The following is a 13,324-nucleotide window of genomic DNA, read 5'->3' on the forward strand; positions in this document are numbered from 1 at the left end:
CGGTTTCCAATTTCTCGATGCTGCATGACCTTTGAACACCGCCCTATAACTTTGGCCTCCCTTTGTATCCAGACCCTTCCAACCCCAATCCACTCAAATCTACCCTGACATTATTCTGTCCCAGTAGCACTTCCTGACAGTCGTCCTCGGCAACACCGTTCACAAACTGCGTGACCAAGAAGTCGACCCGTCGCTGGCCCAATACAACCATTGGTGCATGCCACGTGCCCGGGGCATAGGTGACAGCTTGGTCTCCTCGAGCCACGAAGGCCCGGAGGCGGGCCAGATCAGGGGGCTTGGTGATGGTTGTTTCGCCCTCACTGGAAGTGACCGCCGTGGTTGAAGCAGGCAGGGAGGGCGCCACGACAACGAGGAAGACCGTTGAAGAGTCCGAGGCGGCCAGGCCGAGTGGACAGAACGTCTGGGTCGTGTACGGGTGGCGCTCTAGGATCGAGACCCTGAAGGAGAAGGCGCTGTCCCCGGAGCGGGACGGCTCGATGCCGATGCCGCTCAGGTTTCTGGGAAAGCAAGAGAACATGCTCATCTGAGGCGTCGAGGCCCGGGCCCCCGCCGCGGCAGGGTAGTGGTTGCTGAACTGCGAGATGGGAGAGGTCTTCAGCGCGGAATTCTGGTTGGCAAAAACCGGGGCGGGTTGGTGAGGGGCGTGCAGCGGCACAGGGATGGACGCGGATGAGCGAGGAGGAGTCGTCAACGACGCTTCGAATGGAGGGCTGATGGCTGTGCCGAACTCGGAGAATGATGCTGGCGTCAGTAGTTCAAGTGAGAGGAGAGTCGGGTGCTGAGAGGAGGCTGAGTGAGACGTGGCGAGTGGGAGCGTAGGGGGTTCCATTGTAACAGACTGCCTGGGTGAAGACTGATTCAGGTCGAATTGAAGTGCCTGGTGACGAAGCAAAGCCTCAATTATGAGGCGTGGTCCCCTTCTGGTGCCCACAAGCCTATCCCAGAGGCGAAAGACCAAACCTGGAAGTACTCAGATACAGAGCTACAACGCTGACTTCTGTAAGTCTCTTCCAAGATATTTCCTTTCCAGTCGATTTCCTCGTCTCTTGTAAGGCCAAGAAAGCACTTGCTCAACCTATTCCGACAGCAGCACGGCCTCTCTCTCTGTTTCACAGACGTTTGTGTGATGCTTTGCTGGGATAGAGATGTTGAGTAATTGTTGTGTATGTTGTTCGGTGAGCTCAGCGAAGAAAGCCTCACAAAAGCAAAGTCTTGGCTTCCGCTCACCACCTCCGTGCGACCAATCAACGATTATGCCTTGTGCACCGTTCAGCATTGCTCGGCCAAGTAGCCGATCCATTCTCGGCGTATTTTGTTCCCAATCACCAGGTACGCAACCCTCTTGTCCCAATACATGTATATCCAATTGATGGAGCATCTCTGTCGTGCCCGGGGTGTACCATGCTAGAATGGGGGGTCCATTGCGGCAGCAAAAGCTGTCGAGTTCAGTTCTGGCAAATATGAGGTGACCAAGGTACCAAGTTCCCTCTTTAGTGAGACATGATGGGATGGATGTGCAAGGACTATCAGGATGGATGTCGGAGAGAAGTCTCGTAACTAACACGAGACTACACAGAGCCTGATTCAACGCAGGAAACGATATGAATGAAGAGAAACTAGGCGTGGGGCAAGTCTGAGCGTTAATGAGAGAATACAAATGTCAAACCCGTTGACATTTAAGCGACACTATGTTCTATCAGCGTGGAGGACCAGCCTCGTTAAGCCAAATGTCCGCAAGAAGAGACTCAGCAGGGTACCCTTACCATCGTCTAACATCACAAGTTGTCCATCTGCATCACCTTCATTTCCAACACATCCGCCAAGAAGTCGGAGCCCTTCCTATCTCGGCACATAGGGCAGGTCATGCCAGCATCATTGTTGATCTTTTCGAGAAGCCACGAAAGAATACAGTCAATGTGGAACGGCCTCTGGCAACATCCGGTCACTACTGGGTCGGCCACGATCTCACCATCTTCTCCGCCAAGATCTTCCTGGCAGATGGGACATATGGTATGATCTTGGTGAAAAGGCGGCATGACTGGAGGTTCCCAAGCATATTCCCACGAGCGGAGGACATTCTGCGTGTAGTCGATCTGCCTCAATCGCTCCGTCTTCAAAGAATTCACGGCCGACTTGATGAATTGTCGATATTTGCTTCGTTCATATCGTAAGGCGGCAGCGAAGAATCTATCTCTCGCGCCCAGGAAGGAAGCTTCCATGGCCACCAAGAAACGCTCTGCGTCGACGTGGCGGGCTCTGACTTGATCGAGGAGCGCTTCTTCCCTCTCAAGCCGGTCACGAATGAGAGGGCAATTCTCTATGGAGAAATCATCACCATTTTCGTACTTTTCCACGAAATACATGCCTCGCAGGTCGTCCCTACTTCGTTGGAGTGTTGCGAGCGCGTCATGGCCTGGTACGTCGTGTGGTCTTTCAACCAGGAATTCGAAGACGATGTCGACCATTCTTTCGGACACCACGTTCAACGCAAGTTGGAGGTTGAGCATATCATGAGCATAATGACAAGCCTCCAGAAGCGTGCGTGAGCCTTCAGTGTCCACATTACTCACGTTCAATGCCTCACCCCATGTTGGGTCCGTGGGCAAGACTGGCCTAAACCACAAGGGCATCACCACACCCCAACCGTCCTCGACTGGTGGTACCACCGGCTCGAATGGCGCAAGCAGATGCGGTCGTGCCTGATAGAGCCGCTGCCACATTTGGGGGGTTAAGAAATGCGTGAAATGTGAGAAACGATCTCTGGGGTGAGGATGAACTGCCGAGGGGTGCAATTGCACATAAGCTTGGAATAGGCCCATGATCTGTGGAAAATCTGGCCGGAAATTATCAATACTCCATTTGAATTCCACGACCAATAGTGCTCTTAGAGCCCTGGGGTCTTGAGGCGTCAAGAGCGTTGCACAAAAGTTTTCGATCTCGGTCTGCATGCGATCCAAGTCAGTCAAATTTGCAATGGTGTCCCTGGCAAAGTCCCTCACAAGGGAGTTGGATGCGTGATCACTAAGAGGATCCGTGGTCCGCAGGAGACTGTTTCTGAAGTGGATCATGAGTCGGTAGCGACGGTCGTGACGGTCATTCAGGGATTCGTAGAAGACACTGCAGAAATCATCCTGTTGTATTCGTGTTAGGTCAGCGGGCAGGGTTAGGGCGAAAGTCTGCACAGCGTCGGATACAGCTTGTTCATCTTGGGTTACATCCAGCGACGTTCCGAAAGCCATGACACGGTGAAAGATAGGCACCCACCACGGCGGCGCAACCTGCACGATCCAGGTCCAGTCAATTTCAGACATTTTCGTAGTGGTTTCGAGGTTTTGAGGCCTTCACAATGCAAAAGGCGAGTTGTTGACAGGCCTCGAAGCATCCCTGACATCGAGACGACATTAAGTACTCTCGGGGTCAGCTCGCTTCGACAAGGCTGTTTCGAGATCTATTGGTACAAGACTGAGTAGTTCCTGATTCCAGACAATACAGTCTTCTCATGTCTTTGTCCAGACAAAGCAAGTCAGAACAAGAGTCGACAACTGAACATAACAACGAGATCATTGTCCATGGATCGAGGATGCCTAGATTTGTCTCTTTAATGTCGGAGCCAAACAAACAAAGGCCAGCATGGCCTTCGCCGCACCGTCTTTTACCACCATTTCGATGTAGATGTCTTGGCTGGCGACCTTTCTCCAGATTGCGAGACCCCGCCTTGGATAGAATCAAAGCCCTATAATGGGAGAGGATCACCCGGCCTCCATGATTCAGTGTTATCATGGTGTGATTTTGTAAGAGAGTGGCGGCTCTCCCGGTGGGAAGATCGACCATGTCGTCGGCGTTTCAATGGGGCGTATAAATATATATATAAAGCCAGGTAGGAAATCTGCCAGGGTCAGAAACTACACGATTATCCAACAGTATATCTTGATGTGTGATCGCAAGAGACGTACAGATGACGGTTTCGCTGCTCAAGCACCGGAGGAGCATGCAGAAACCTTCAGGCAGGGACGTGCAGGACGATCCCAGAACTACTCTTCATCCACCAATGTTCGCAAAGAATGGGTGGTGCTGGCAGGTTTCCGCTTGGGTCTTTGGACCTTTCCGTGCTGGCCAAACAGCATATCATGTTTGCTGGTTGAATATTGGTGTAGTATTTCTGAAGAGAGGTATCTCGAGAAAAGGAAGCCTTCGGCTCTGGTGTCAAAAAGGCGACATGCTGTACTCCCACGGAAACCCCGAATCCTTGCCAGGGTTACTGTAAGGTGCCCTGGCAGGAGACTTATTGTGTTCGTAATGAGTACCGCACGTTGAAGCAGTCCATGGGCCATAATGTTGTTCGATTTCTCGTCGCACATCCATCATAGTGGGCTGGGAGGCATGTCAAGAGGTTGCCAGTGGCAATGAATGGCCTTGTGTTCGACATCTCTCTTGGAGCTCGGTGGCGGCAGCAGCTATGAGGCTCCGGGTCAGGATCCAACACGGCGCAGTAAAAGAACGGTGACAACTTTCTCCCTGCGTTGAACCGGAATGAAGTCGTAATAAAGAAGAATCTTTAATATCGTTTGTTTGTCTCGAATAGGTTAGCGTCTTGGCAGGATTGGCGCTCACCCTGACACCAGCCAATCGTCTCCTCTTGTTGTTTCTTCCTTTGGTCACGGAGGATGCGATGCATTGATTCTATCGACTTCATCCTTTGTCAAGAGCTAGGATTGGTAGTTCTTTCTCGCCCTTTCTTCTCTGGGAGTTGTTACTGGGGCTTGCTTTGTGTCATCTTCCCATCTTGCAGGTTGTTCTTTGTTCTGTTGCGTCTTCACCGATCTGCGCCGTTTGGTTGCCATTTGGGGTATGACAGTGGAAGGACTTCGCAGATATTGTGCTAATCATGAGCAACGTACTCAGTACTAGATTCAACATAATTTAGTTCGATCAACCGGAGCGGATATGAGTCACAAACCTTGTGACGCTCTGAAATATTTGGGTCAAACAGAACGTTGTCAAGAGGCTGCCATTATTTCCTAGACTCTTCGCTCCTCTCTGTGACCGTGCGTACCCTCGCAGCTCAGCTATGTAAACAAAGCCCTTACCGCTGCCGGGAGATGAGTCCAATAGCCAGGGCTGGACAAACAGAAAAAGAGCTTCTCCCAGATCACCCGGAACTGTGACGAGGTCGTTCGACACCCTATGTCCCATGGATCCAATGGATGACTCGTTTGAGGCTCGAGTTCTTTTGTTGCAGCTAATCTGATGATATATTCGCAATATCCGAAAGTATACAGTCAGAATCAAGACTCAGATTATCACTCCGCTCATCAGTGACAGGTCGAAATTCCACATAAATATGTCTGGAATATATCCTCATCCATTCGCGCATCATTGCCTCCCGCCCACTCTCACGCAGACATACGAGACAACCATCTATCATAAATCCACTATTCGTCCAAAGAGACTCGAAAGCACTAACTTCAACGATCCAGCATGCCCCGCCGCGGCCGCCCACCTGGGAGACGCCCAGGCCCACGCTACGAACGCAGTTGCAGTTCTTGTGGCGAAAACTACCAAGGAGATGGAGCCGGTCAACTGCCTGGGTATTTCGGACATGGCAATATGGGCGAACTCGATGGACCAGAGTATTATCCCGAGCCTGTCGGCGGTCGTCCAAATGACCCTAGATTGGGCAGGAGAGGGAATCGCGGACTTAGCGGAACAGGTCTGCAAGGAAATATCGTCGAAGATGATAATGCTTACGCATGGGGGGTCGTCAGTGACAACGGCTTCGAGGTGTGGAATAATGGCGAGCTGGTCGCTAGCGGCGGAGACCGCTTAACTCGCGGTGCAGGCCGTCGGGGCAGAGATGATTTTGCCTTCGGCTTCGGCGATGAGGAATATTATTCTGATGGTTTTGACGACTTCGGAACTGGCACCTACGGAAGAGGGCCGCCTCTGGGCTCCAGAGGCGGGCCCTTCGGCAGAGGTTCTCGTCGAGGACCAGGCGAGCTTCCTCCAGGTATGGAGTTCAATCACATTCCACCGTGGTTCCTTGACGAGTTTGATGATGATGGCTTTGATGATTTTCAGATGATAGGTGCTTTGGGGGGCAGACCACCGCGAAGCAGAGGGAGTGGACCTCGACGAGGTGGCAGAGGAGGGATCAGAGTTACGCGACAAGGAGGCGGCGTCGTGGTCGACAACGAATTTGAGGGCACGCCTCGTGAAAGTGGAGGTCGAACTGGCTACGGTCCACAGCTGGACAACGAATACGAGAATGATGATGATGATGATGGCGACGACAGTGGTTACGACGATGAACTTGTGGAAGGTAGCTTGGGTGGAAGAAACAGGGATCGTATCATGCGATTCAGCGATGGGGCGACACTTCGCATCCATCAAGGATGAGAGGCTTGTGGATTTGCTGCATCTGTTACTCGAAGGTGCTTGAGCAGTCTGGGCCACGGGCATAGCCCAGGGTTTTATTGGGACTTAGATGGGCAACTTCGATACCCAGGATGGAGCTATAGGAGATGTTGGCAATGAGTATCATCTGCATCATCCTCGATGGTGATGAGGCCAGCAAACGACTATTGCTTGTGAGTCGTGACAGACATCAAACTCTATTAAAATAGATTCTGTGGTTTAATTTCTTCTTCATCCTCCATTAATCAACTGAAGCCCGGAGAAATTCCAAGTCATCTCATATCAAAAGGCCCTCTGGAGACTTGGAATCGACACTCAGTATTACTCTTGATTGCTTGTTCCATAATGCCCATCTACAACATCCAGCAGGGCAGAAATGGCGTTTCAACCTTCATCAGATTTCCCTGCGACAGTGAAATTGATCCTGAATGGCCGGAATTCGAGGACAATCTGAACGAGAGCCAAATCTTTTCCTTTCCCGAAGATCCGCCCAGTCGCCGACGCCGGCGACAACGTGACAGGCGCAGAAACTGTGGACCGGAAACAGAGACCTTGAATGATGACTATGTCCCCTATCCCGGATGGGACCTCGGAGGGGGAGACAGAGAGGGGAGGGATGGACGCATGAGGCCACGAGAAACAGAGAATCTTCAAGATGAATATGTCCCTTACCCGGGCTGGGATCTCGGGGAGGAAGATCAAGAGGGCAGGCGTGGGCTCACAGGGTCACGAGAACCAGAGACACTTGAAGACGAATATGTCCCGTACCCAGGATGGGACCTCGGGGATGGAGAAAACGAAGAGAGCCACAGACATTCAGGACAATCAGGACCTACATCTCGAAGTGGAGGTTGTCAAGACCGCCACTACCATTCGTGTGGTCAAGTCTTTGCTGCTGAAGGGGGAAACCGACGCGGGCTGAACATGAGACGGGCAACCAGACACAGGGGCTCTCGGCATAGAGGTCAGGGCGAGCTGGAAGGAGACATGGGCCACAGAGGTTCTTTCGGAGGAGGTTGGGATAGAGATCTCGCCCGGCATGAAGACTCCAGAGACATCGAGCCACATCTAGAGGGTGGGATAGACGGTGTGATGAAGAGGATCGCAGACAGACAACAGCGACGGAACATCACGAATGGCTTGCGGAGATAAAGGTGCTTGCCGTTGCAGCAGACATCGGGTTTGCAACTGGGAAGCAAGGCTTTTTGCACCAAGTCGTCAAAGAGTCACAATATGCTTGGGCTGATCTAGAACTGGAGCATGACACATACATACAACTGAGGTTGAAGTGGGAAGAGATCTGATAACTCTACTGAAATGGGCATTGGTGACACAAAGGTTCTTTGTTTGTCGATTTTGATATTTGGATAGCCCTAGACAATTCATCAGACAGTAAGATCTCATACCTGAGATCCAGCCGTACATTCGGCCCAGTAGTCGGATACCCTCATTCAACACGCTCTCGGTAAGATCATGTCCCAACTGAAAACTCCTAAAGTCCATACCTGGAGAAATTCAACATCCCCCCCAAGGCTAGCATAAAACAAGGAATGCGGGATTGCGAAGTCCTCGCTTTCTACGGCCATTCATCGGTAGAGCCTGGACTTGGCCCACGATATGCCAAAATAGAGCAACACAGCCGCAAGAGCTGGGCAAAATATGGAAACGATTGTTGCTGAGGTGGCAGCGCCAGTAAGGATCGCCGTGACAGACCAGGAGGGAGTGTCAGAGGCTGTGACAGAAGGTTCCGTTGCAACGAAATGTCCCCTCGAAGTCCCGTTCATGTCTGAGATACCAGAAACAAGTTGTTCGCTGGAAGTCTTGTCGGCGGTAGCCTTCTCATCAACACTGACAGATTCGAGGAGCGTGTTCTTATCATGTCCCTCAGCATGGTCCTTCGCCCGAAGGTTGGTAAAACCATCTTGATCCATACCACTGTCAGCATCGCTCTCGATGGAAGGCTCAGTCATGGCAGAGGGAGGCCCGACTCTGATGATGTGCTGGTTAGCAGACTTCTGAGCGTCGGCAATCTTAATCTCCCAGTCCCACCTGCCGCGTACTCGAACGACCCACTCAAGACGGTGTATATGCATGAAAGCTTTCAATTTTGTTGGAGAAGGCCACCTGCCGAGGAATGCAATGGCTTCAGGTTGTCGAAGGAGCGCCAGCCATCTCAATTTGTTGTCAAGCTTGACATCCTCGACTTCCACGCCGCGAATGAACTCCTCCAGTGTCTCACCGCTCCACTTCAAGAAGCAGGAATGCGTCAGATCTTGACATCGAATTGGAAAGGAGGTCGCTAGATTCTCCTGTGTGACATTGTCGATGCCATAAGATTTCGCGTGAAGCGAACCTAATGCGTGTCTGAATCGGAATGTCTGAAGTTCACTTGTGGGCAACCGGTTCAAGGCAACCTCACCGCTCTCTCCCTGGAAGTGGAAAGCGATGCCATCATTGACAACTATGTTCTCTTTCATGCGAGACTCGGTTGAGATGGATTTGTCGTTCCCGGTGGTGCAGGTATTGCTGGATGGCCACGACGCGTCCAATAGTTGTCTCAATTCTTCAGCTGTAGAGGCTGTCTTCGCAATTTCCTTGATGCCTTCGGGTATGTCGAAGGGTAAGGACATCTTCGCAGGCCAGCCGTCCATGTCATGAAGTTGTTTGATTACAGCGCGGTGCTGCAAGACCGCGGTAGAAGAGTCAAGGGTGCCTTGACGTTTGCAAACTTTGTTGACATATTTCAAGTGACGCAGAATGAGACGTAGATTAGCCTCGTAAAGTCGTTCACCATTCTGCCGAGTTGGTCAAGTTAGCATCATCGTGTGTATAAGTATATATATATATATATCTGCAACAGGGGGAAAGAGCAGGCTCAAGCCTTTGGCTCAAAGGCTGGCCAATATGTCAGCCGTCCCTTGCGTGACATTGGAGGACGTACAGTGATCATAGGCGGTATTCCCGGGAGTATCAACTGCTGGTCTGAGAGTTCAGCAATACATCGGCATGTCTGATCACGGATAGTAGTGACGAATTGGACGACTTCAGGCGAGGACGTGACTTCAAGCGAGGACGTGACTTCAAGCGAGGACGAGACCTCTGGTGGGGGTAGGGCTTCCGGCGAGGGTAGGGCTTCTGGTGACGGTGGGGCATCCGACGAAGGCAGGACTTCCGATACAGGCGTAATTTCTGAGGAGGACATGTTGACAGCTGAACTGATAATACTGGGACAGATGCTGATGCAGCAGTATCTGATAAAAGCTGGGGGGGTTGCAAAGGTGAACATTGGTGTTTTCATCTGGATGATTGGGAAGACCTGGGAGAACAAACACAAGCTACAGATAAGAAAAGGAAATATATAGATATGATAAGAATGGGGCCCAGTACTGCCTTAGAAATGCGGTTTGTGAATGTTTGGTCCTGGTCTTTGTTTTGAGACAGAGCCGCGGGGACCAGTACTGCCTTCTGATCGCGCCTTGTGAATCTTTAACCTTGGAATTTGGTTAGAGGCAGAAACACAGATTAAAATGACCTTCCCGACATGTGGTTAAGTTGAAGGGTGCAAAGTGTGAGAGTTGTGTAGTGAACGGGGCATGGTGTCCTCGCCTTTAAAAACACGAAACAGGAAACAAGCTATGAAGCACATACGTGCTAAGCTAGCAAAGAAGTCAGGGATTGGAATCCTAGATATTAAGGGGCGTGAAGGATCAAAGGGGTAATAAGTCATTCAGATAGCCACTCGATTGCTATGCTCGGTGAGAAGAAAAACCAGTACAAGGCTGTGTGTTAGGAACTGCTGTGTCGCCCAATGCTTCGGCCGTGTGCTCGCTTTTGCTATCGCATTGTCAGACAGGAGAATACGGTCTTAGCCATCGACTAAATATTCGCAGAAAAGAACTTCATTCAGCTTGAACACGAGGAGGATAGTTGAAAAAGTAAGAAAAGGAGAATTCTGGAGGAAAGCGGCATCTATATTGATATACCGGAATAGGAAAAGCGTTTTATTGACCAGCAAGAAAAGTACAATGACGGAATAACTTCCTGCTTCACACCATGTGACCGTCTGTTTCCTTTTGTCTGTTCAAACCTCGTCTATAACAAACTCCATCACCATCACCATGGATGTTCATGCACAACGACGAATATACCCATGAGTTTATTGACTATCCAACAGTCTGGGCGGCCATGACCTTCGAGGGTTCATTGTGACGGGATGGAGATACACGGATGGGGTGACTTGCCACAAGGCTGTCTCTGCTCCCCAGTAACGATCGCCCACAAGGCTCGTCAATTTGGTACAATGACGACATTGGCAGTGGCAGCTTTACGCGTCGTGGCCCTTGATACTCCTTCCCTGTGATCTTTAGCAGTCTACTAAGAACACAGTCTCTATTGTCTGGAGCCTCGATTGCCCCCAAAATGGATGAACAAAGGCCTGGCAACGTGCACCCTGAACACAATGCTGGCCATATCCACCAGCCTAGGGTGCCACTGCCGAATGGCATAATCAACATCCCAAAGCCCGAACAAGCAAGACAATACATTCAGGAGGACGAGGAGGATGCTGTAACAGATTTCAATGTGAGTTCTTCTGCTCTCCTTTCGCAGGAACCCATCCATCAGTCTTTTTACAACCTAATCATGCCTTACCATGGCACTCACCGATGGCCCCTAGGCTCCCATAAGTTGGTGGATGCTGTCAACTCTGTTCCCGCTCATTGCTGGCACATTCGGGCCCCTGGCCTCAACCTTCAACATCTGCGCCCTTGCGATTGACTGGCGGACAACTGTCAGTTCAAGCTCGACAGAATCAGAGGGCACACATATGTCGGATCCAGGATGGCTTCTAGCCGTCAACGCTGTCAGCCTCGCCATCGCCGTAGTTGCGAATCTGGCTCTCCTAGCTCAAATGACGGACCGAATCTCTTACCAGCGAGCCTCTCCCATCACCATTGCTGGCTGGTATGCTAGCTCTTTGCTCCTGCTGGGTCTGGTCGTAGCGACTCCCGAACAGTTGCCATTACCAACCGATAGTCTGGCAACATATTCTCAAGCGTTCTACTATGCCATCTTCGCTTGCGGCATCTACTTCATCCTCGCTTCCATGCTCCTCGTTACTCATGTTAATCTGCGATACCGCGCACCACCATTCAGCCGATCATTCAAATTGACAATGTCCCAACGCTCGCTCATGTTACAGACTATTCTTTTCTTGGGTTATCTGCTTGCCGCCGGCGCCGTCTACTCCCGAATCGAGAACTGGGGTTTCCTCGATGCCGTGTACTTTGTGAACGTGACTCTGTTCACAATTGGACTCGGAGACTACCATCCCGTCACCCACTTGGGGAGATCGTTGTTTTTTCCAATGGCCATTGGCGGTATTCTTTTCGTCGGTCTGATAATTGCGTCTATACGCACCTTGGTCCTTGAATCTGGCTCTCGCAAAATCTCCACCCGGATGGTGGAGAAAGCACGTCGTAAAGTGCTCAAATCAGGTAAAGGAAAGGCCGACAAGCTCGCCCCTCCGAGCTCGGGACGCTCAGAACTGGACACAAATTTTCCAGTGTCAGAGCTGGATCGCCGCAAACTGGAGTTTCAGGAAATGCGAAACGTTCAAGGACGAGCCGCGCGCCAGAACCGGCTGATTGCACTCTCGATTTCTGGCTCGTGCTTTTTCACTTTATGGTTCATTGGCGCAGTCGTTTTCTGGCAAGCGGAGTCTGCCACTGGTGGAGAAAATTGGTCCTACTTTGAGGCCTTGTACTTCACCTACGTGGCTCTTTTAACGATCGGATATGGCGACTTTTATCCTCAAACAAACTCCGGCAAGCCTGCCTTTGTCTTTTGGTCTTTAATTGCACTCCCTACATTGACCGTCCTGATTGGTGCGATCGGAGACACCATCTCCGATCTCGTGGCCTCGAGCACATTATGGCTCAGCAGGCACGCGCCGGAAGCACTGAGCATCTTGAGAGGCGCAAAATCAGCCGCGGCAAAGAAGCGAAACCGTGAGGGTGCTTTTCAGGAAGCAAAGCCCGCAGGATTTATGGACGACGAGTCTGCCGTCGAGGGCGACTTTGGGGACCAGAACATTGCGAAGGCAATCCGGGCGCTGGGTGGACGGGAACAGAACAATGCCTCTGGAACAGACACGAATCCAGAAGACGCGAGAGAAGCGCAGGCATTGCTATCTGCGTACAGGCTACACATTCTTTTACGCGAAATGCAGAACGTTGTGCAACATCTCGACGCACAACCCCCGAGGAAATACACCTACGAGGAATGGACGTGGTTCTTGAAGCTCATCTACGAGGACGAATCGTTGACACCGAGCCATAGACACCCGTGGGAGCATGAGGTTCCTGTCGCTGCTCCCCTGAGAGAGAAGGGTGATCAGAAGTGGAGCTGGCTGGGACAAGAAAGCCCTCTAATGAGCATGGAGGATGAACCGAAATGGGTCCTTACCCGGCTGCTCGAAGTAGCACAGAGGAAGAGCAAAAGAAAGGGAGACTTCTGGTTGGAAGTTTGGAGGAAACAACATGACGAAGATAATACTGATGGCTGCAGGTAACACTGCTGAGCCTCAGTGAAAGCCTGCTCCCGATCAAGCGAGTGATGTGCGGCAAGTTCGTTTCCCAATTCAAACAGTTGGCAAGGAAGAGACTTTCAAAGGAGCATGAATTTGGCTGCACACTACATATCCCATGCATTTTCAACCCACTGTTTTCGATGGAGAACCAACAAGCACACGATCCTTTGTCGCTTTCCAAGTTTTCCGACCATGATTTTCTTGGGTGGCTGCACACATCGATCTGTCCGTCACAAGCTCTGTCTCGCCCACAGCACGTTCTCATATGATCCGAGTGCCCTATCCAACACACGCAACTCT

The 13,324-nt window shown here is 51.2% G+C and overlaps 6 protein-coding genes across 6 annotated transcripts; 3 read left to right on the top strand and 3 right to left on the bottom strand.

Moving 5' to 3' along the window:
* Window positions 1-43: 43 nt before the first annotated feature.
* Window positions 44-850, bottom strand: AYL99_07911 (hypothetical protein; the record flags this gene model as incomplete). The annotated part of the gene is made up of 1 exon (XM_018839419.1): window positions 44-850. The coding sequence occupies one exon, from the start codon at window positions 848-850 to the stop codon at window positions 44-46; it is 807 nt and encodes a 268-aa protein (XP_018690540.1).
* A 946-nt stretch (window positions 851-1,796) lies between these two features.
* On the bottom strand, window positions 1,797-3,332 carry AYL99_07912 (hypothetical protein; the record flags this gene model as incomplete). Its single annotated transcript, XM_018839420.1, has 1 exon — window positions 1,797-3,332. One exon carries the CDS (start codon window positions 3,330-3,332, stop codon window positions 1,797-1,799), a length of 1,536 nt encoding a protein of 511 aa, XP_018690541.1.
* A 2,296-nt stretch (window positions 3,333-5,628) lies between these two features.
* On the top strand, window positions 5,629-6,417 carry AYL99_07913 (hypothetical protein; the record flags this gene model as incomplete). The annotated part of the gene is made up of 1 exon (XM_018839421.1): window positions 5,629-6,417. The coding sequence occupies one exon, from the start codon at window positions 5,629-5,631 to the stop codon at window positions 6,415-6,417; it is 789 nt and encodes a 262-aa protein (XP_018690542.1).
* Window positions 6,418-6,780: 363 nt separating this feature from the next.
* AYL99_07914 (hypothetical protein) lies at window positions 6,781-7,587 on the top strand (the record flags this gene model as incomplete). The annotated part of the gene is made up of 1 exon (XM_018839422.1): window positions 6,781-7,587. One exon carries the CDS (start codon window positions 6,781-6,783, stop codon window positions 7,585-7,587), a length of 807 nt encoding a protein of 268 aa, XP_018690543.1.
* Window positions 7,588-8,021: 434 nt separating this feature from the next.
* Window positions 8,022-9,637, bottom strand: AYL99_07915 (hypothetical protein; the record flags this gene model as incomplete). The annotated part of the gene is made up of 2 exons (XM_018839423.1): window positions 8,022-9,230; window positions 9,377-9,637. The coding sequence occupies 2 exons, from the start codon at window positions 9,635-9,637 to the stop codon at window positions 8,022-8,024; spliced, it is 1,470 nt and encodes a 489-aa protein (XP_018690544.1).
* Window positions 9,638-10,854: 1,217 nt separating this feature from the next.
* AYL99_07916 (hypothetical protein) lies at window positions 10,855-13,006 on the top strand (the record flags this gene model as incomplete). Its single annotated transcript, XM_018839424.1, has 2 exons — window positions 10,855-11,016; window positions 11,111-13,006. The coding sequence occupies 2 exons, from the start codon at window positions 10,855-10,857 to the stop codon at window positions 13,004-13,006; spliced, it is 2,058 nt and encodes a 685-aa protein (XP_018690545.1).
* Window positions 13,007-13,324: the final 318 nt, after the last annotated feature.

This window comes from Fonsecaea erecta (genome assembly GCF_001651985.1).
Source record: "Fonsecaea erecta strain CBS 125763 chromosome Unknown Scaff7, whole genome shotgun sequence".
NCBI lineage: Eukaryota > Fungi > Ascomycota > Eurotiomycetes > Chaetothyriales > Herpotrichiellaceae > Fonsecaea > Fonsecaea erecta.